The sequence below is a fragment of the Girardinichthys multiradiatus genome, chromosome 5, assembly GCF_021462225.1.
Source record: "Girardinichthys multiradiatus isolate DD_20200921_A chromosome 5, DD_fGirMul_XY1, whole genome shotgun sequence".
Classification (NCBI taxonomy): Eukaryota; Metazoa; Chordata; class Actinopteri; order Cyprinodontiformes; family Goodeidae; genus Girardinichthys; species Girardinichthys multiradiatus.
The window spans coordinates 41,303,400-41,327,045 of record NC_061798.1 but is presented as its reverse complement, the minus strand read 5'-3'; the positions used below and the strand labels follow the sequence as shown (position 1 = coordinate 41,327,045).

The 23,646-nt window shown below is 40.0% G+C and overlaps 2 protein-coding genes across 4 annotated transcripts in view; both read right to left on the bottom strand.

The window, feature by feature from the left end:
- Window positions 1-327: 327 nt before the first annotated feature.
- On the bottom strand, window positions 328-14,598 carry arpc1b (actin related protein 2/3 complex, subunit 1B). Its single transcript, XM_047364887.1, has 10 exons — window positions 14,430-14,598; window positions 13,814-13,936; window positions 10,763-10,867; window positions 9,749-9,971; window positions 9,560-9,667; window positions 3,027-3,263; window positions 2,868-2,943; window positions 1,346-1,545; window positions 833-923; window positions 328-746 (listed from the first exon to the last, which is right to left on the bottom strand). Exons 2-10 carry the CDS (start codon window positions 13,875-13,877, stop codon window positions 708-710), a joined length of 1,143 nt encoding a protein of 380 aa, XP_047220843.1. The 5' UTR covers window positions 13,878-13,936; window positions 14,430-14,598; the 3' UTR covers window positions 328-707.
- Window positions 14,599-17,318: 2,720 nt separating this feature from the next.
- Window positions 17,319-23,646, bottom strand: part of arpc1a (actin related protein 2/3 complex, subunit 1A) — an 8,093-nt gene continuing 1,765 nt past the window's right edge. For 2 of the 3 annotated variants that reach the window (XM_047364884.1, XM_047364885.1), the window contains exons 4-12: window positions 22,925-23,147; window positions 21,527-21,634; window positions 21,283-21,386; window positions 21,083-21,191; window positions 18,944-19,019; window positions 18,671-18,864; window positions 18,233-18,323; window positions 18,121-18,142; window positions 17,319-18,041 (exon numbers count right to left, since the gene is read on the bottom strand). In XM_047364884.1, the coding sequence (XP_047220840.1) occupies window positions 17,974-18,041; window positions 18,121-18,142; window positions 18,233-18,323; window positions 18,671-18,864; window positions 18,944-19,019; window positions 21,083-21,191; window positions 21,283-21,386; window positions 21,527-21,634; window positions 22,925-23,147 (995 nt within the window). In that variant the 3' untranslated portion in view covers window positions 17,319-17,973. Of the gene's footprint in view, window positions 18,143-18,232; window positions 18,324-18,670; window positions 18,865-18,943; window positions 19,020-21,082; window positions 21,192-21,282; window positions 21,387-21,526; window positions 21,635-22,924; window positions 23,148-23,646 lie in introns of all 3 variants that reach the window. The other variant, XM_047364886.1, reaches the window with a different exon arrangement.

Here is a 23,646-nt window from a genome sequence, read left to right as displayed (position 1 = left end):
GTGGGGATTTGTTTCCTTGAACAGGGCAGAGCAATTCTAGAGTGGTGAATGTATGTATATATCTGAGCTTTTATATATAAGATTAGATAATAAAAACAAAAAACAAAATCAAATAATTCTTGTCTTCACAATTCATTTATGTTGTTTGTTGTATAATCCTTCCAAACATCAAAATTAAACCGATAAAAGATTTATTTACATCTCTAAATCTCTCTGGGTGTATGTAAACTACTTAACACAACTGTATGTAGAACTACAAGCTTGTATGAGGGAATGTTATAAAAATAAATACAAGCCTGTGAAAGCGTTCAAAATAGACACACACAGTTTAGCACTTCAGCAGCAATCATTTATTAAATGCATGTTATGACCAGCATAAGCTTTTAATATTGGCACTGCAGCCTTTTTCTGTGGTTAATACATCTAAAATCTGCTTTAAGCATTCAGCTCACACTGAGCTCTTTTAAAAATACTAATTGAACTCATTAGGTACCATTTGAGAGACCTGAGGTCAGGCCTCTTATACAGCAACAAATCAAATGAGCCAGCAAAAAGCCCCAGAGGCACAGACACTGAACAGAGCTGATTGTTTCACTACATGTATAAAGAAATACTTGATTAAAATACAGCCAAAAAAGCTTTTTGTAATGCAGAAGCAGATTTCTTCATGTCTCCAGGAGCTTTGGTGGGGAGATGTATAGTTCAACTCACACTATCTTCAAATCCTTCATAGCAGACTCCAGACTCTGGAAAGATATTGATGAGAATGTAAATGTGTCAATTGATTAGAAATGAAATCTGACAATATGGCTGAGGCTTATATGTGGCCTACCTTGACATCCCAGATGCCCATCCCTCCATCCATGCCAGTGGTGCAGAACTTGGTGCACTGGTTTCTTCCTCCCTCCAGCACCAAGATTTGGCTGAAATGGAGGTTGAAAAAAGTCAAAGTCGGCACACTGAAACATGATGTGATCACAGTCTGAAGTCAAGTCGAAGAGTTTTTGAACAACTGAAAATTTAGATCTGCAAATAATACTTTTTTTGTCTTATCTTCATTTATAACTGAAAAGGAAACACCATTTAAAGCAACCCTTCATTCTCTGGCTGATTAACTATAAGTATGCACATATTTTGCATGCACACCCATGGTTGCATTGGTGCATCATTAGAGCTAATTGCTTCATAAATTAGATGTTGAGATAGAGCAAATTTAATTAGGAACTCCATGTTTTACTTTGAGCAAAACTGTTTCTTGTTTCCCCATCACACAGATCACACTAGCTTATTAAACACCCTCCAGGTTTTCCACCCTTTCAGACTCTGGACACTCATATTTCCTGACCTGATGCTGTTCTTATGGAGAGTGTTGAGATCCGTCTCTGTGCTTTGGGTCTCAGAAGCTCGACGGTCCAGGTTCTGGAAACGTTCCCTGGCACTGATGCCCTTTGAGGCTGCCTGCTTGGGAACATCCAACTTGCCACCAAATGTCAGGCTGGCTTTGGCACCATCATACACAAAGAGCACCGGGTAACAGTCATGACCCTGAAGAAACAGAAGAATGCAAGTCACTGAAGCAAACAGATACATGAGCAGATACTGTTTGTTATATTGTCACATACTGATTATTTGGAGCAGATTAAGCATGAAGAACTACAGACACTACAAGCAAAATTGTAAAACTGCCTTTAGTTGTTGAAAAAAGTTTTTGCAAGTCTTTGGAGTAGTTTGGGTCGTTTGTTTTCTTTTAAACAATCATCTGCTTCTGCTTCAAAAGACAAAAAATATCAACCAATCTTTGCTGGGCTGAGAGAATAATAAAAACGTATAGTCCCAAACAAAAACTGTTTTTTCAAACATTTTTCATTTTCTTGCATACAGCAGAGGCCAGATGTTTTCTTTGCGTTATCTTCCCCCATGTTTTGTTTAAGTTTACTGTACTATTTATTACAGCTACATCCACCCAGTAATGCAATGAACCAAGCAATCATTTTGTGTTTATTATCTGTGTTATGGCAAATAAACTTGTCACAAATTGCAATGTCTGAAATGTGAAAAAACAAGTAATTACTTAATAAAAATACATTTCTTTGTAATTGCTATCATTAAGTAACTGAGTTAATAAAATACCAAATGTATTCGCCTCTCTTTGCTTTTTCTCATTTGGTCAAGTTAAAGCCACAAAGCACAAATGTATTTAACTGGGATTTTATTTGATCAAGCAACACAGAGTAGTGCATAATTTTGAAGTGGAAGGAAAAGCATACATAGTTTGTAATATTTTATACAAGTTTATACAGTTTTTGTGCATATCTTTAGCCTCATACCATAGTTGCCTAAGTCATATTTGAACATCTTCAGAAAACAAGAAAAACAAATTGTTCAGGAAGTACATCATATTTTTTTATTGCTGTTGTAACTGTAAGCCAAAATATGACTTTTTCAATTATGCTATGAGGCTAACAATATACTGTAAGTAAAGCCCCCTTTACTGTGATACCTTGCGGAAAGATTAAAAGCCTGGAGAAATCTAAAGCAACCAATTGCCTTTAGAAGTCACATAATTAGTAAACAGTTTTGTTTAGAGAACATTAGTGAACAAACTGATTAGTGAAGACCAAGGAGCACCGTAGACAGGCCAAGGATAAAGATAAGAAGTTCATAGCATGGGTAGGAAATAAAACAATATCCCAAGCTATAATTGTCACATAGAGCACTGGTCAATCCATCCCCTGGAAACCTAGCAAGATATGGCTGTCCACCTTAACTGACAGGCCGGGCAAGGAGATCATTAATCAGAGAAAAAACCGAGAGGCCCATGTTAACTCTTATTTAAGTGCTATTTATGTGTTGTGTTGAATACTCACAGCTGCAACTAAGCTGTTCTCGGTGATGAAGGTAACACACAGGAGTGGAAGAGTCACAGAGCTCAGACTGGCCACCCTGTAAAAGTCATGAGAAACATTTCAAGTCTAATACTAAAACAGGTGCAACCACCCTATGTATGCTGCCCTGCCCTCTCTTACGTGCCCGTCTTCCCTCCGTCAGCCACAGACACTGTGGAGTCATGGGACGTCCAGGCCAAACGGTTGCCAGAGTGCGAAAAGCACACGCTGTGCACCCAGCCGCCACCTCCTCCTGATGTCGGAGCTCCAGCTTCAGAACCTCCAGACTCAAACAGAACCTCCCCAAACGGCATCTTGCTGCCCCAAGGAGTCGGGCCAGGCTTCTCCTCCACTTCTTTGATGTAAGCTGAGAACACCCTGCACAGTAGACAAGTTGCATTGCTCTCATTAATATCTACAGTGTCCTCCACATATACTGGCACTCCTGGTAAAAAAAGCCTTAAAAATTGTCTATTTTTACAGTACCATACACTCAAACTAAAATCTTTTTAGAAAAAAATTTAGAAATCAACCATTATTTGAGTAGTTATACTAGTGGGAATTAAAATCCATGAAATCTTCTCCCTGATTCTTTAAATGTACATCAATAATATTGCATGCCCCACTTGTCAGTTTTTCATTTGTTTGACACATCCAATAAATTTCATTCCACTTCACGATTGTGTCCCACTTGTTGTTGATTCTTGACAAAAAATTTGAATTCTATATCTTTATGTTTGAAGCCTGAAATGTGGCAAGAGGTTGAAAAGTTCAAGGGGGCCGAATACTTTCGCAAGGCACTGTATCTACAGTGGCAAAGGATTGAGTGTTCATAAGCACTTCATGTAATCCTATTTAATAAAATGCTCAGGAAAACATTCAGAAAACTTTAGAAAACAAAGAAATTGTGTCATAGCTCAAGCTATATGCTGTGATTAGCTTTCAGAGATGTTCTGATACAATTCCATGCATCAGAGTCCAAATCAATGTACTCGTACTCGTCGTCTTCCGCTTTATCCGGGACCAGGTCACGGGGGCAGCAGACTCAGCAGAGACGCCCAGACGTCCCTCTCCCAGACACCTCCTCCAGCTCCTCCGGGGGGAGCCCAAGGTGTTCCCAGGCCAGCCGAGACACAGAGTCCCTCTAGCGTGTCCTGGGCCGTTCCCTGGGCCTCCTCCCGGTGGGACGTACCTGGAACACCTCCCGAGGAAGGCATCCAGGAGGCATCCGGTATAGATGCCCGAGCCACCTCAACTGGCTCCTGTCAAAATGGAGGAACAGCGGCTCTACTCTGAGCCCCTCCCGGATGGTCGAGCTACTCACCCTATCTCTAAGGGAGTGCCCGGCCACCCTACAGAGGAAGCTCATTTCAGCCGCTTGTATCCGTGATCTCGTTCTTTCGGTCATGACCCAAAGTTCATGGCCATAGGTGAGGGTAGGAACGTAGACCGACCAGTAAATCGAGAGCTTCGCTTTTCGGCTCAGCTCTCTCTTCACCACAATGGACCGGCACAGCGCCCCCATTATTGCGGCAGCGGCACGATCCGTCTGTCGATCTCCCGCTCCATTCTTCCCTCACTCATGAACAAGACCCCAAGATACTTAAACTCCTCCACTTGAGGCAGGAACTCCCCTCCAACCTGAAGAGGACAAGCTACTCTTTTCCGGTCGAGAACCATGGCCTCGGACTTGGAGGAGTTGATCTTCATCCCAGCCGCTTCACACTCGGCTGCGAACCGCCACAGCGCATGCTGTAGGTCTTGGCTAGAGGGGGCCAGCAGGACCACGTCATCCGCAAAAAGAAGAGACGAAATCCACTGGTCCCCAAACCAGACCCCCTCCGGCCCTTGGCTGCGCCTAGAAATCCTGTCCATAAAAGTTATGAATAGGTCCGATGACAAAGGGCAGCCCTGCCGGAGTTCAACATGCACCGGGAACAGGTGCGACTTAGTGCCGGCAATGCGGACCAAACTCCTGCTCCGCTCGTACAGAGACCGGATGGCCCCTAGTAAAGGGCCCCCGATTCCATACTCCTGGAGCACCCCCCACAGGGCATCACGAGGGACACAGTCAAATGCTTTCTCCAGGTCCACAAAACACATGTGGACCGGTTGGGCAAACTCCCATGAACCCTCGAGTACCCTGTAGAGGGTATAGAGCTGGTCCAGTGTTCCACGGCCGGGACAAAAACCACACTTCTCCTGAAGCCGAGGTTCGATTATCGGCCGGACTCTCCTCTCCAATACCCTGGCGTAGGCCTTACCAGGGAGGCTGAGGAGTGTGATCCCCCTGTAGTTGGAACACACCCTCCGGTCACCCTTCTTATGAAGGGGGACCACCACCCCAGTCTGCCAGTCCAGAGGCACTGTCCCCGACCGCCACGCAAATTAATGTATGTTAGAATAAGTGTATTTGTATTTAGTTAAAACAAACCCCAGATAACTGTTATTGGCCTACTACTATGTGTTTATATCAGGTACATGCATAGTGAATGCCAACTTAGTAGACAGAGAGAGCAGCTGAAACACTAGTCATTAAATTCTATGATGCTTTGAACAATGAGCTATAAAGGTCATTCTAGTAGGTCATTATTTTTTGTATGTTTTGTCCGCACATTACGGCACCCGGGAACGTACATGTGGGAAAAAAATATATAGCGTGCGCACAAAATACTAATTCGTTCCCACAAAATACTAATTTGTCCTCACGAAATACTAATTCGTTCCCACAAAATACAAATTGTGCCCACGAACTACGGATTAGTTCCTGCGAAGTAGGCATCAAGTGACCTGTGTTGCAGATGTGTAACTCATACGTTACGGAGCTCAGTGTACAGTGGATGTGTAAATGTGAATGTGTGCAGACGTGCGGTGGCGGTGTGCCACAAACCTGCAAACGTGTTGACCTTGTGGTGACTCATGCCAAAGCAATCAGTGCTAGATCGAGTCAAGCTGATAATGCATCTTAACATTGGATGCCACCTACCAAAAAATATCCAAGAGTTAGCTTTCAATTCGGGAAACAGTTAAACAGCAGGTTTTGGAGCAAGTTTTGGAGCAGGACCAGTTCTCAGATGGTGGAAATGGAAGAAAAGCACTGATATGGCCTTTTATTAAAATTTCACAAATCAAATAAAGCTTTCCAAAATCCCAAATTGTGTTTATATGATTCTGCTATTAGTGTAGAATAATCTAGACCAGGTTTGAAGTGTCTACGTACTGTAGTTCTTGAGTTGGAGCAGATTAAAGATGCTCAAGGGAATGAAAAATGAGGTGAAACTGCCCTTTAACAGTAACGTGATCAAATGAGCGTAATTTGATTGACTAAAAGCCGCTCGGCTGTTTTTGGATTTTGTTTGGTAGGTGGCAACCAATGTTAAGATGCATTATAAGCCGCTTGACTCGATCTAGTAATGATTGCTTTGGCATGAGTCATCACAAGGTCAACACATTTACAGGCGAATTCTTCCTGGTGAAATTTTTCTGGCAAATCTGATTCTAATGAGACTACAGGGGTTGGACAATGAAACTGAAACACCTGTCATTTTAGTGTGGGAGGTTTCATGGCTAAATTGGACCAGCCTGGTAGCCAGTCTTCACTGATTGCACATTGCACCAGTAAGAGCAGAGTGTGAAGGTTCAATTAGCAGGGTAAGAGCACAGTTTTGCTCAAAATATTGAAATGCAGGGTAATGTCAGCATACCACCAAGAAGGACGAACCACATCCAACAGGATTAACTGTGGACGCAAGAGGAAGCTGTCTGAAAGGGATGTTCGGATGATAATCCGGATTGTATCCAAAAAACATAAAACCACAGCTGCCCAAATAACGGCAGAATTAAATGTGCACCTCAACTCTCCTGTTTCCACCAGAACTGTCCGTCGGGAGCTCCACAGGGTCAATATACACGGCCGGGCTGCTATATCCAAACCTTTGGTCACTCATGCCAATGCCAAACGTCGGTTTCAATGGTGCAAGGAGCGCAAATCTTGGGCTGTGGACATTGTGAAACATGTATTGTTCTCTGATGAGTCCACCTTTACTGTTTTCCCCACATCCGGGAGAGTTACGGTGTGGAGAAGCCCCAAAGAAGCGTACCACCCAGACTGTTGCATGCCCAGAGTGAAGCATGGGGGTGGATCAGTGATGGTTTGGGCTGCCATATCATGGCATTCCCTTGGCCCAATACTTGCCAAGTACACTGCCAAGGACTACCGAACCATTCTTGAGGACCATGTGCATCCAATGGATGACAATGCACCAATACACACAGCAAGACTGGTGAAAGATTGGTTTGATGAACATGAAAGTGAAGTTGAACATCTCCCATGGCCTCCACAGTCACCAGATCTAAATATTATTGAGCCACTTTGGGGTGTTTTGGAGGAGCGAGTCAGGAAACGTTTTCTTCCACCAGTATTACGTAGTGACCTGGCCACTATCCTGCAAGAAGAATGGCTTAAAATCCCTCTGACCACTGTGCAGGACTTGTATATGTCATTCCCAAGACGAATTGACGCTGTATTGGCCGCAAAAGGAGGCCCTACACCATACTAATAAATTATTGTGGTCTAAAACCAGGTGTTTCAGTTTCATTGTCCAACCCCTGTATATATATATATATATATATATATATATATTTTTTTTTTTCCCATGTCAGTTCCCGGGCTCCGTAGCACACGATAAATAAGGCTGACACGTTTTACAAGCCTAAAAATTAGAGAGTTATAATAAGAACAGTTAACATGCTAGCATTAGCCTAGCGATTCAGCAAACTGCAATGCTTGAAAATATCTCCAGCTGGATCAAAACATAAGGTACGGAGCCCGCGAGGGGACATGGGGGGGAATTTTATTTCTTTTGCGTCCCCACGCAATACTTTTGCGTTTGCTCGCAATAGTTAATCACCTTGAGAAAGCTGTGCATTTTGGAACAGCAGCACAGATGACAAACTGCTCACTAAACAAACTGGCTTTGATATGGTTTATTTGTCATATGCAGGTTAACATGCAGTCAACAATGCGATTAAATGCTTAGGGTAAGACGAACCGTTGAAGACCCTTTTAATTTAAGGCCGATTTCAAAATAAAACTCAATAAATCTCAAAAACGGGTCTCCCACAAAGTATTGCGAGATAACGCAAAGACTTGAGTCAGAACGCAAAAGTATTTTGCGTCCCCACGCGTTCGCTCGCAATACTTTTTGCGTTCCCACACAATAGTCTTTTCGTTATCTCGCAATACTTTGTGGGATAGTTTCCAAACCAGATAACTGCAAAAATGGAACAAACACTACACCCGTTTTTGAGATTTATTGAGTTTTATTTTGAAATCGGCCTTAAATAAAATGATCTTCAATCAGACTTAAAGACAGTTTTTATCCACATGCTGTCAAACTGCTGAACTCTGGACAATAATACTGCATGAAACCACATCTGTGACACTTTATTTGCTTTTTGCTGCTGCATGATGTGTACTTTTTTATTGCACGCCATTAGTGCTTTTGTTTTTATAGTGATTTGAACGGTTCGTCTTACCCTAAGCATTTAATCGTATTGTTGACTGCATGTCAACCTGCATATGACAAATAAACCATATCAAAGCCATATCAGTGCTGTTTGTTTAGTGAACAGTTTGTCAAATGTGCTGCTGTTCCAAAATGCACAGCTTTCTCAAGGTGATTAACAACTTTTGCGAGCGAACGCAAAAAAAAGAAATTCCCCCATGTCCCCTCGCGGGCTCCGTAAAAACACTGTTATCTATTTCAGGCTTTATCTTTTGAGTTCCTGTGATTGCTGTGTGTAATTTTATCTTGTCTGCATTTTCTTGTGCAAGTTTGAAAATAAATTATGTTTAGATGTGTAAGATGAGTTTCCTTTTAAATTTAAAGTGGTTCAACCCAGAGCCTATATTGGCTTTGGTTAGAGCAGTCAGCAAGCACCATCTCCTTGCATGCTGATTGGTCAGCCTGTGCATGTGCGAATATGTGTTTGGTCTGCTAATAAAGTTTCTTCCATGTACATGAAGTGTTGCTGGAGTCTTCACCTCTTCAGATACTTCTTTAAAAAGAAATTATAACACAAAACAAGTTATGGCCATCCTGCAGAAATTCTGATTGCAGCAAACTATCTGTTTAGGAAAAACAGGAGAGGCTGCAGCTTCCTAAACATCATTGCTGAGTTAAGTGGGATGCAATCACAATACTAATGTAGACCATATGTAATAGCGATGAACAATAACATATTTTACTGCACTTTACAACTACTGAATTTTCAAACCTCTATGTGGATCTGATTTTATTATCTTTATCAAAGGATTGGGAAAGAGGTATTTGCAAATTCAATTCAAAAATACTTTATTAATCCCAAAGGGAAATTTTAATGTTGCTATAGCTCATATTATAAAGGTTTCTTCAAAGATCCCGATGGCTATGGGCAGGAAGGATCTCCTGTAGCGATCTGTCTTACAGCAGATCTGAAGAAGCCTCAGACACTCTGTTGTTGTATGACAGTCTCATGAAGAGAAATGAGTAATCTTAAACAGCTCTGATTGGTACCAGGGACAAAAACATCTTGATTGGGACTTCCCTGCTACATTTACATTTTCAAACTTTGTTTAGGTCATTTTAAACTTGACTTATAGAGTCATAAGGAAAAGTGGAAGAGGCAAATACCTGCATTTGAAGTCACAGGATCCAGCAGCCAACAGGACGTTATTAGGATGCCAGTCCAAACTCAGGATTGTAGAACGGATCGGCTTCTTGATGTGCTTGCACACCCACCTGCATGTAGAAACACTTAGTACTATATTCTACTAACTTCTATTATTCAAATGAATACATATAAATTCCATGCAACCTCACCAGTCATTTTCCTGTTCAAAGTAGCAGATGGAGATGAGCCGAGAGCCGCTGCCAACGGCAAACTTGTTCTCCTTTGGTGACCACTTCACACAGCGAGCGGCCCGGTTGATCCTCAGGATGACCAAGGTGGGCTTCCATGTTCCCTCTTTCAGGGTCCACACGTAAGCATTGCGGTCAGCTCCGCAAGTGACAATGCGGTTACTGTCCGGAGCCCAGTCAATGCCTTCAGGGAAAATAAACTTTTTACATTCTGCACTCGCAATATTATTATAAGCCGTACAGTTCTGGTCAGAGGGTAACATGTCATCACCAGTAGGAATGTCATACTGGTTTTGGGATGTTAATGATGTACTTGAACCTCTCTCTTTTCAGGCAATCGGTGCCCAAGCTTGAATTTATTGATCATTGACCACACTTTTTGTAGATATTCACAAGCTTTTGCTATTATTCTAGCTGGATATTTGACCACTGTTCTTGGCAGAAATGGTAGAGTTTATTTAATTTGTTTGGTAGATTCCCAACTTAAAGCGCAGTCCAATTTCTCTGGGTTAAAGTCAGGGTCATTTCACAAGGTCAATGTTAACCTGCTTTATCCATTTTGATGTGTGTTCGGGATCATTGTTCTGTTGTATCAATCGTACAAGCCAAAGTCTCGCCCTCAGAGGAAATACAACTGGTTAAGATGTTCAAAGACAACTCATAAATCACCAAGATTTAGACCTATAATAAGTTGGAAGCTGCTGGAACACCAGTGTCACTGTCTACACTGAAAACAGTTTAATATCAACTTAGGTTAAGAGGGTGCTGACCAAGAAAGGAGCCCCTGCTCCAAAACCAAAGTCTCCTTAAAAAAACTTAAAGGATGAGAAACATTTACACCTACCCACATTGATGAACTAAATACCTTGTATGAAAACGTTTTATGGTAAGACAAAATAAAAACGTCCCAAATTAACCTGTAAGGATGTTTTTGAAAGATTTTGTTTAATACATGAGCAAAGTAAATCCTCTCACCTGTTACCTGACCGTTGTGCTCCTTCAGCTCATGGATTTTGGTCCACTTGGTCCCATCTTTCTTAAAGACGTGGACCTCATGGTTATTGGGGCACAGGGCAATCTCTGAAACACAAAACAAAGCATTTAAAAGTCTACAACAACATGCACTCTCTGGCCCCCTTACTGGGTGCACCTGTTCAATTGATTGTAAACGCAATTAGATAATTGGCCAATCTCATGGCAGTAACTCATGGCAATTTAGAATTTAAATATGGTAAAAATGACTTGCTGAAGATCAAACTAAGCATCAAACCAGGGAAGAAATGTAAGTGATACTGAAAGTGGTATGGTTCTTGGTGCCAGATGGGCTGGACCGAGTTCTTCAGAAACTGCTGATCTACAGAGTTTTTCCACAAACAACAATCTCGTAGGTTCACAGAAAATAGTCCAAAAAAGAGAAAATGTCCACTGAGCAGCATTTGTGTGTATAAAATGTCTTGGCTATGTCAAAGGTCTTATGGAGGGTGGTCAGGTTGGTTCCAGATGATGGAAAGGAAACAATAGCTCAGTAGGTACGGTAAATACTGAACTGAACTATAAATCATATTGTTAGGCTCATAGCATATTTCTTCATTTGGACCATTGAATTGACCTTCCTGCCCCTGCACCCCACAACTGCTATAGGTTTGACTCATATGCTAATGCTAACAGAGAATGATAGGAACACTCAAGATGAAGGGGAAAAAAGAGAAGAGTTGATTTAGATGCAGTTAATAATGTCATCACAATAGTCTACAATATTATGATGTTTGTATTCCTAATATTGTGCAGCCCTGCAAAACACAATTTCTGAAGGCACAACGCGTCAAACTTTGAAGCAGATGGGCCAAAGCAGATGGAGGAGCTACTCCTGTTGGGTTAAAACACGAAGCTGAGGCTCCAGTTCACACAAACTCCCCAAAAATGTACAATAAAATATTGCCTGCTCCAGTGAGTCAGCTGCGACATTCAAATGGTAGAGTCAGAATTTGGTGTAAACAAACTGAAAGCATGGATCCATCCTGTCATGTAATAATGGTTCATTGTGGCAAAGGTATAATGGTATGGGTATATCCTCCTGGTAAACTTTGTCGCTATTAGTTTCAATTGAGAATTGCTTAAATGCTACAGCCTACTTGACTATTGGTGTTGGCCAGTTTCCATCCCTTTATGACCATAACTGTACCCATCTTCTTATGACTACCTCCAGCAGTACAATGACCCTTTTCACAAAGCTCAAATCATTTTGAACTGGTTTCTTAAGCATGACAATGAGTTTAATGTACTTCAGAGCGATCAGATCTTAATTCAGTACAGCATCTTTGAGATGTGGATGGAATGGGAGATTCACATCATGGATGTGAATATGAACCAAAATATCTGCGTACTCTTTGTTAAAGATGTGCCACTCTGCTTTCTCCTACTAATCTTCAATTTTGCAATATTTACTGTTATTTCAACTTTCAACTTTGTGTTTTTTTTCTTTACAGAAGCTACATCTCGCTACAGCAACATCATGTTCTCCTTCTACAGATGCTAGACTTGGCCCTGTCTTTCAGTATTTTTACTGCAACTAACTGTATGTGATCTCTTCAATCCGATAGACTTGAAAACTGGCTTAGAGCTTATCTGCTTAGCTGTGTTTCTCTCAGATGAATCCACTAAAAGAGCTGCTACTGCCATTAACCATTTACTTTTCTTTAACACAGAAAGTATTCTGTATTATTTTTTGTGTGTGTGCCCGGCCTCTCAAACCCCGGTCGGTTGTGACAGATGGCCGCACACACTGATTGAGGTTCTGCTGGAGGTTTCTTCCTGTTAACGGAAGAAACCTTTTGCTGTCTTCAATCAGCCTAAAAGAGCACACATCACCTTTCTGTTCATTGAGCTCCACTGGCTACCCTTAGCCGCCTGCATCAAATTCAAGTAACTGATGTTAGCCTACAAATTGAATGGAACGGCTCGCAGTGAATGTTCTCACAAAGGCCTATGTCATTCCTCGGTTGCTCCGGTTGTCAAAGGATTGTCGACAAGCAGTGACTACACCACGTTCAAGACAATCCAGACTCTTTTCACATCTTGTTCGATGATGGTGGAATGATCTATCGAGCACTACCTGTCACCATAATCTTCAAGACACTCTTGAAGACCCATCTCTTCAGAGAGCATATCCTACCCTGGGACCTACCCTGTACTTCTCTACCCCATCTACTGCACTCTCTCTTTTTCTGCACGTCTTTATGACTGCACTCCATTTTTACACTGTCAGCTCTGACAGACCCTGACTAGTCGTCTTCCTCCCAAGTAGCTTGTTGTTAGCTTTGATATTAACTTCATTCTTATGCATATATTTATTTGTAAGTTGCTTTGATAAAAGTGTCTGCCAAAGGCATAAACATAAACATGCAAAAACACAAACAAAGAGAGGATGTTCAGTGAAATAAAATGGACCAGCTAACTGGATGCCTATAACATAAAAAACTGGAGAATCACACCACGTCTCTTCCTGGGGGCAGCATACACAGTGTCTTTAGAAAGTTTGTAAGAACAGCAGTGTCTTTTTCTATAAACTGTGGCAAACCCCACATGTTCTAGTGTGCAGATGAGCCAGAAGATTGTTTAAGAACAGCAATATCAGTGCTACATTTTTCCAGATGACTCAATTTTATGGTTCATTTTGTGCTATAGAATTGAGTGTGTGAAGGTGTTTGAAAACTAAACGTGTCAGAGTATGACTCAATCACAGATGTCTTTTGCATCCGCTTTGCTCAGAAACCAAAGTACGGATCAAAATAGCCAAATAAGGCTTTAGTTTCCTCTAGCTAACGATGCACAAAAGCCTCTCAGAAGTTCCCCAGCACCACCCTCGCTGCTGCAGGAAACAGGAAATACCTTCTCCCACTTGGGAGCCAATCACAAGCCTTGGCTGATGGTACCATGAAACTTCAGTCAGAGGAAGATGTACCATTGGGTTTAAACTGCTCAAAGATGAGACAATTTAGAAGTTTAAAGTTTTTAATACAGACTTACGGGTCCGATCTTTGTTCCATGCATGACAGCTAATTGGTTCCAGAAGGAAGCTATGGTATGCCATGGCCAATCAGATGTCAGAATCAGATCAGGAAGTGGGGAGAGGAACCAGGGGCTTGTGGGCTGAGAGATTAACAGAAAAACAGAAGTGACAATATACTCGTTTAAAAGAGGAAGCAAAGGACGGGGACAAAAAAATTTATAATTAACAGGGATATTTGTAACATTACACCATCTGATGTTCCAAACCGGGACATAAAAAACACACTAACCCAGATTTATAGTCTGGGATAGGAAACTTATCTCAATCAGGTTGTTTTAATGAAATCCAGACTTTCAGAGGAATGTAAGGAACTATGCAGGTCAAGGGTAGTACACATCCCTAACGCAAACTATACTCTACAGTCTGAGTGGAAAAGTAGGAAAAAAGTAATAAAACAACTCAAAATGTGGTCTCTTTCTTTACAAACAATAGCATAAAGATAATGTTACATAATAAACAAATGTAATTTCTCTGAGTACACTTATTTTTCTTTGCTGTCCTTACAAAATGTGCATATGGGTGTGTGAGCATGACATGTTCAGTGAACTGGAAAAATAATCATGAGCTACTTACCCAGAGGGTAGGACGTAGATGAATGGGGCTGCAGAGATGGGAGAGAGGGGGTAAAAACAGGCAGAGAGAAGCAGAGGGTGCTCAGCTCGCGGACTCTGGCCAGTCAACGCGAACGCTAACAACAGAGTAAGCTCAGGAAGAGCAGAGCTGTAGCTGAAAAGAGGGGTGGAGAAGTTCTGAGGGGGAAGTGGAGGAGGGTGCAGTCAAACTCAGACATGCAGGAAGTTTGCAGTTTGAGTTTCTGGGTGTAGCGTTAGGAAGGAAAATGCAAGTTTAATGGGATTAAACCTTTTTTTTTTAAGGTGAAAGGGTGAATGTGAAAGGCCAAAAGTAAAAAGTAGAGGGAGGAGCATGAAAACAATAAAATTTTACACCAAAACAAGGAGGTGCAGAGTGAAAAGAAAGGCAAAACAGCATGAACCGCTGAAGAAAAGGGGACGGACGTGTGGGCACCTCTGCATAAAGAAAGAACTTGAAAAGGAGAAGGACTAAAATATAGAAGAAAAGAAGCAAGCATAGGGTCATATCAACAAAGAGGGTGCTTCTGCACATTTTGACCTACTTTAAATTCATTCAGACACCCAAGAACTTTGTTTTTCCACCTGTATGAAGCTGCGTTTTTATTATTTTAAAATAAAAATACAATTAAAAACTCAAGGAAATAAAAGTCTTTATTGAAGCACATTTGTTTCTGTGGTCAAGCTACATTTAGACTGATTCAAGGGTTCAAAATGAGATTCATATTTAAAAATGTTTAAAATAACCTTTAAGCAGGTATTAACATTAAGCCCACATTTCTGTATTCAAAATGTTTTATTATTGGTGTGATGTAATATTCTGATGTAAGTTACAAATAATCCAAACCATCAAAAGGCTTTAAAACATTAAAGTATCACATCAGACCAATAAAAAAAAAACAGGGTTAAGATTGATTTAGTGTCACAATGACTTTTTCCTTATTCAGTCCAATGACCTAAAGCGGTTTGGGGTTGGGGTCAAAGGCAATGCATGGGTCAACGCATTTCATTCAGGAAACCCGTCGACATTTTTTTGGCCCAAGTAATGTGTTAGGACTAATTTGTGTTTGTTTAGGCACTAATGGCCTTAATTTTTCAATTTTTTGGAAAGTGAGTTGATAGGAAATAGGATGGAGAGAAGGGGGAAGACATGCAGTAAATGTCAACGGGCCGGGGCTCGAGCCTGCATCCAGTACAAAGGACAAATTTTTTTTGCCTGTGGTGTGATGTTACAAATTTGAAGTGTTTTACCATAATGACCATTCTTACTTTAAGAGGAAAAAAGGAGAAGTTCACAAACCTGAGAAGGCAAACCCAACTGTTAAGTATGATGGTGGCATCTTCATGTTTTTTGGCTGTTTTGGTGCAGGTGGGATTGATGAACTTCCCAAAATAGATGGTATCACAAGGAAAGAACCTTATGTAAAAATATTAATGCAACATCTCAAGATATTGGCTGTGAAGGTAAAGTTTGGGTGCAAATAGTTTTTTTAAGTGGACCATGACCACTTGAAATATACCATAAAATTAATTACAAGAAAACAAATCTTAGTCTCAGAAACGTTTTTGTGCAGACCTAAAAAGAGTGAGCAAGGCGGCCTACATATCGGACTCTGTTGCACCAGTTCTGCCAGGAGCAATGGGCCAAAACTCCAGCAAACTGTTGTAAGATTTTTTTAAAGAAAAGCCAGATAGCTTAACCCAGGTTATATAGTTTAAATGGATTGCTGGTGGATATTGAGGGAATGGGTGTAAATGTCAGATTCTAAAGAAAGTAGTACATTCTAAAAACAAAAAAAAATGATTTTTCTGGCATTTGCTAAATAGAAAATATTTGGAAAACACAAACTGACCTAAAACAGGTAACATTTGATCTGATTTTATGTCAGAAAACGAGAAAAATTAGGTTATAGTTAGTTTAAACATCTGCTTTCAGCTGTGCTTTTACAGCGCTTACTCTGTGCCCAACACAAGGGGGCGCTCGCTCCCTATTTAATGGAGATGCCAAAAAGCATCAGAAATCTTCTTGTTTTAACCAACGGAGGATGCTCACTGCGGCCCCAGTCCCGTACCACATCGGGTCAGTTTGTCCCTCCGCCATTTCTTACCCAGCTGATGCCAATTTTCTCCTGACCTTTTTCCATTTAGTAACAATAAACTAAACAATTGTGAATCAGCGTACAAGTAGTTCGACATTTTGATAAATTATGGCGATCATAAAAATGGTCAAATCTCAAGTATATTTTAATTTGCTGAATATTTTAAAACATTTATAAAAAACACAGATTGCTTTGTATCATGATAGCAACATGTATTAGTGCTCTAACAAATAGATTGATAAATAGAACATATTTGAACAACAGATATAATAACAAACTGGGTTTTTTAAAAAGATTTAGATTCTTATTAGGGTCATATGTTAGATTCAGTTCACTGAATAACATACGTCACAATTGAAATAAAGTTAAAATTACAATAAAACCCCAAATTTATCCAAATATTTTAAAATGTATAATTTATATAAAACAAAATTAACTTGATAATTTAGCTTAACTTTAAGCCTTATCCATCAGTTAGTGGGTGGGGACTAACACTGCTATCGACAAGGTGATTGGTCTGTGGTTGAGTTGCTGTGTAGAATAACCACTCAGAAGTCAGGGTCCATTTATGACTCCTGGTGAGTTTAAAGTATTTCATGAATGACTGTAGAGTAGGAAATATAATTAATGATTTTCACAGAAATTGAATGCAAGTTTTAATAAGAATTATACTAGTATTTCTTGTACCTTCAAGTAAGATAATGAAACAAAAGTACCTGCTAGCCACCTACGTCTCAGAAAATGTACACAAATAAAGAGGACAGACAGATTAGTTTTGTAGTGTAAATGTTCCTCATCTTTATTTCGTGTCTACCTCATGGTCAGTTACATAGAAATCCTCCATCACGTGTGGTTTTAGTGTGGTAGTTACAGAGTCTAGTGCTGGCCAGCCATGACGCTGCACAAAGTTTCAACAACTGCTTCCCTCCCTCCAACGTCAGATCCTCTACAGGTTTTCAATAGACAACCGTCAACATGTGTTTAGAATATTAATAACCCCTGGTCTTTAATCTAAACAATAGTTTCACCTGCTGAAGAATATATTTACCATCCTTCAGTGTGGATCAACAATCGCATTTCTCAACACCTGTATAGAAGATCGTGTTCAGATTGGAGTGAGGTGAAATACAGCCTGGATTTTTTTTTTTTTTTTTTTGGGATAAAACACACGTTTTAGTGTTCATCTTTTGGAGGTTAGAGAACATAAAAACACATTTCACATCATGTTTAATACGTGTCAGAAGACCTTCCCACTTTTACACCCGGTTAACCTTCATTTAAAAGCAAACAAAAAAAATAATAAATCAGCAATCTCACACATTAGCTCAGTGTGTAGCGTGTGTGTTTGTGAGCATGTAAAGGACACGCCCACAAGAGTGTTTTAATGGTCTGATCAGTGCTTCAGGAGACACTCGATAAGGTGGTCAGTTATGTACTTTTTGCTGGCTGCGGCACACAAGTGGAGGGGCTGAAAGAGAGAAGAGGAGGGCTGAGGACTGGGGAAGAAGAGAAGGAGAAGTGAGGCTGCAGCGACTTTTCATTCATTCAAAAGATTTATTCACATGATGCGGAGACCTTGGATAGAAGCTTCTAGACTCTGAAAAGGGAAAAACACAGGAAGAGGTCAATGCTGGTAGATATGAGGGAGGAAAAAAACGACCTTCATTAAATATGTGAATATTTTTACCTTAAAGTCCCAAATGGTCATTGCTCCATCAATGCCCGTGGTGCAGAACCTGCGACAATCCCTTTTGTCTCCCTCATAGATAGACACTTGGCTATAAAAAGAAACAAAAGTGTGAAGACGGGTTAGAGGAGAAGTCTGCTCAGTAAATGCTGTTGGAAGTTTAGACACTTAAACAGAACTGGGTTCTGTAGGCTATGATAAGACATTTTCCACCATAAACAAGACGATAAATGCCCACCCCTACTACACATTCTGCTGAATTTAGGAGAATTTAGATTTTTCGGATTTTCTGCCTCACATCTCTCCCAGTTTGACTCGAGTCCATTTGGAAAAGAAAAAAAGTGCTCAGTCAGTAACATCATCAATAAACCTTGAATGTACTGCTCTGCATTTGATTAGAACCCTAATAGCTGTGTCTGTGTTTGGTGGAAGACCTACGTGATGCTGTTCTGGTGCAGTGTGTCCAGGGTTGTGTTGCGGTCCTCGGTGGTGGCTCTCTTGTCCATGTTCCTGAAGCGTTCCATGGCGGACATGTTCCTCTGGATGCTCTGTTTGGGGAGGTCCAGCTTCGACACAAATGTCAGCGCTCCGCCATCGTCGCAACGGAAGAGCATTGGGCAACAGTCGTGGCCCTGAAGACGCAAACAACGGATTTTAACAACACGGTTGATGTCTGGTTGGTTAAAATTGGTATGTTTGTGTTAAACTCACCGCGGCTACTAGACTGTTCTCTGAAACAAAAATGACGCTGAGAAGAGGCAGGAACTCTGTCTTCAGCTGTGAGGGACTAAGCACACAAATTTACCTACATCAGATTTATTCTGTTAAAAACAATAATGTGGGAGGTGCTGCCAACAAAAAACAAAGGACACCTCTGTTCTTATTACTGAACTTTATGTTTTCGTAGCTACGTTTTACTCTCTGAGGCATCACACCTCTAATGACAAGTGCTAGCCTACATGAATCTGCAGTAGATTCACCACATTGTCTGTATGCTGGACAGTGGCCAGTATCTTTTTTTTTTGTAATAGTAAGTGTTTTTGAAAAAACAAATGTTTTGATGATTTAATATTAGTCATGCAGTCAAATTTTTTTTTTTTTATTGCATTATCTCGAGTAATGGTGGCTGATTTATGAAATATATCTGGTTCAAGTTGTTTTATGCGAGACATCTAAAATATAATAAACACGTTTGCACCTAATTTACTTTAAGATTCATTTCTCTAAATGCTCCAAATTGTATTGATCATTCACTTCCAGCACCACCATTAGAAAAACTCTCAAACGTGCAGCACATTCAATACCAGGCGAGAAGGAGCGTGGCGACAGTGAAAGAAGTAAACAGCTGCGGAACAAGGGCCGATTAGGATTTAACAAAGAAAAGACAGACATTTTTCCTCCTCGTTTTCTTTTACTGATTTGCAGTAGTTTTGCTAGAGCCCTACAAAGTTACCTCCAGGGGGCTACTGGTATGAATGTCTCTGACCAAGCCATTAGAAACAGACTTCAAGAGGGTGGCCTAAACAATGGCACCCTGACTGCCATTATCTATTAGGATCAAATCCTTAGACCCATTGTCAGACCATTCGCTGTGCAGTGGGGCCTAGGTTCCTGGTGCATGATAACACCCAGCTTCATGTGGAAAGAGAATGCATGCAGTTCCTGGAGGATGACATTTCAGCAAATTGGACCAGTCTGCAGCATCAGTTTTCCACATACATTTCTCAGTGACTTTGGATTTAGTCCTCTGTGGGTTGATCATTTTGATTTTCATCAAATGATGTGGCATCCATTTGTTCCCAACACATAATCCATTCCATATCAGCATGGACACCCAGCATGATTTTTTTTCCAACTGAGATCTGATGTGGCTTAAAGTTTTTTGAGCCATGTGTGTTATGTTTCCTGTAATTTGACTGCTATGTTTCAATGCTAAACTTTTATGTGTACGTCCAGGATACACTAATGTAACACAATGTCTATGATTCATTGCAAGAATATCTGCCACACTGTTACAGGTGCGATAAACCTATAAATTTAACAGCATTTGTTTAAAAATATTTTCTAAAAAGGTCTGTTCTATCAGTGAAAGTAGTGCTGAATAAAAAATGTTTAAAACTATTTTATTCCTTCTGTATTATTTGGTTTTTCCTACTTAAAATCATTTTTTAAAGTTATGTTTTTTAACAAAACATGGTTACATTCAAAAAATAAGAACTGAAAAAAAAAAAGATGTACGGCAAGAAAAGGTATCTCAAAAGACAAAAGTATGGACTTCGTAGGGCTGTGCAAAACCAAACTAAATCTGAAGTTGGGACTTTTCAAATGAAAGTTTAAAGATGTAAATGACACACAAATCAATGTAAGAATCACTTTATAACATCAGATGACAAAGTAAGAAAAAAGTCTGTAAGCGAAACATTTTTACATATACAGTCCTCAAAAACGTTAAACTCAAATTGCATACTTGATGACTGCGTAGGATCCCTTTATAAAACATCATCTCTGTTGTGTCTCATGAATAAAAGGTCATAGAGCGCAAAGTTTCAATGACACGGTAAGAACCAAGGAAGCCGTTCTACAAGCTTTTAAACATCGTTTCTACGGCTCACAAAGACAGACCTACACACACTAACATTTTCAGTTACTCGTGGGATTTTTTATTATGTGACATTATTAAAAAAACCGAATGATTCTATCCGGCAGATGGCAAAACAGCTATACTTTCAGATTTCTATAACCTTTATGACATGATTTATTTAAGATTTCTAAACAAATTTATAAAATAATTAATATAAATATTTTGAGAGGGAAAAAGCCAGATCCCTCTATGTGTAAAAACCAACATACCTGGCAGTCTTAGAGCTGTCTACCACAGTGACAGTGCTGTCATGGCTGACCCAAGCCAGACGGTTCCCGGAGGCTGAAAAAGAGACGGAGTGGACCCATCCCCCTCCACCTGCGGTGTAAAAACACATAAAAGCAAGTTAAATGTGTTTTAGTTCAAGAAACAACTGAATCTCTGAATGAAAGAGGACATAAATACTGACCCGCTCCCCCAAATTCTGCTAGCACGGCCCCGAATGGCATTTTGCTGCCCCAAGGAGTGGGGCCTGGTTTTTCTTCTACCTCCTTAATGTAGGCTGAGAACACCCTGGAGGCCCGAGAGGGAGAAGAAAAAAGGGAGTAAAGAGGAAAAACATAATTTAAAAAAAGAACAACGGTTTGATAGATTAAGAAAAAAGTTAAAACTATGTAATTATTCAGCACTTTGTTAATATACAGAAATTGTACCTGCATTTGAAGTCACATGAGCCAGCAGCCAGGAGGACATTGTTGGGATGCCAATCTAGACTGAGGATGGTGGAGCGGATTGGTTTCTTTATGTGTTTGCTCACCCACCTGACCCACACGAGAAGCAAACAGCAATGAATGAGGAGGGAACACTGCAGAACAACCTTAGTAAATACTGGAACATCATTGTTATTGCACCTAAAATGTAACATTTCACAGTTTAGTGTTATTCACAGGGTTCCTAAACATTTCCAATTTGAACTTCATTCTTTTCTCGACTCAATTATTTTGTAGGTTTTATAATATTCCTAAAATTTAAGTGCAAAAAATTTACATCAGGTTCTATAAATCATTCAAACAACACAATGATGAAGTTGGCGCGTAATTCGTCAGTGTGGCGGATATCCTATTGCTTTGTTTTGGCATCTGGACCAAGTTGGATCAGCTGTTTAAAAACAGACTCCAAGGTGGGCTGGTAACCATCAATTTACGCTGATGAGGTGTTGTTATGCTTGCCTGGTCCTGAAACAATTTCTGGCCTAAAAGAGATCATTTTAAAATAAAGCTACATTTCTAGATGTCAATATAGAAAAAACTAGCTGTGGATATAGGGGGCAAACTATCACAAACCTTTAAAGACTGGGTTCAAATGGCCTAAAAACATCATTAATTCAAGCTCCTGTCACTTTTAAACCTTCATGAGGTGAACTACGGCACTGCGATTGGAAAAAGAAACATCTGAAGCGATGAACAGCTATCCCCTTATCTCTTCTAGACTGTCTAGAAAGTTCACATGCTTCCAAGGCTTTTATATCTTTTTCAGAAGCTACCAGTAAGTGTGTCCCGTTCTATGTCTGTGCAATTAGTAATTGGTCAACATCCAGCCACAACAAACTACGTCATATAATCATTTGAACAGTTAAGCAATAAATTCCAGCTCCCTAGATAGATATACAAAGCATAAAGAATGGAAGAAAGTATTGCATCCCTCACCAGTCGATGAACTCTTAAAAGTTCTCAAATATGAGTGTATACAACACAAAGATAAAGGTAAAACGGCAATCAGAAATAAACATTCAGATATCGGATCTGGTAAAACTGGACAGGCTTATTCTACTTATTCTGGAAAATCCTGTTTGTAATCTGTGATACCATTATTCTTATTGAAGAAAGGAAAAAAAATGTTTCATATTAATGTAACCCAGTTTAAGAAACCTAGATTCAGCATAAAATATTGATCAAAGAAAGTTGTGAAATTGAACTGGAGAAATACAATCAAATTCCTTAGCTTCTCAGACTTTTTAAGACTCAACAGGAGGCGTGTGCTAGTCAAATTTACCACAATATTAAACACATTTATGGTATATGAAACGTTTAACACTGTTGTTTCTGTCTCACCAGTCATTCTCAGACTCAAAGTAACAGACAGAGATGAGTCGAGCTCCACTGCCAACTGCAAACTTGTTCTCCAGCGGAGACCACTTGACGAAGGTGGCTGCCCGGTTGATCCTGAGGATGACCAGTGTGGGTTTCCAAACTCCTTCCTTCTGAGACCACACGTAGGCGTTACGATCGGCCCCACATGTCACTATACGATCACTTTTGGGAGCCCAATCAATACCTAAAGAACAATGACAAATCAGTGACAAATGTTTTAAAAATTAGACTTTCTAAATACCAGTTTTGGAGAAAGATGATGCATGAATAAAAATAGATTATTCATGTAATTAGAGTGCACTGCGACTGTAAATATTTTTTCCAGGGACACCCTAACCCTGTACACTCTACATGTAGAAAACATTAATAATTCTGTTGGTGTGTATCTTCCAGTATGTATCTATGCCTCTTAGGGCGAAATTAGGGAAAATGAGAATAATAACTCACAAGGCAATGTCTTTATATTTAAAAAGAGATCTATTTAATCAAAAAATCGGACCACCGTTTTTAGCAGTTACAAAAAATCTGAATATTATTGTTAATTGTAAAAAATTACACTGGACAGTTGAAGTAACATGTGTCCTGTCACCCTCCAAATGCATCATGTAATAACAAATGATGAAAATAAGATAATGAAAAACATGATAATCATTGTCTTGTATTAGTTTAGCAGCTGTCTGAAT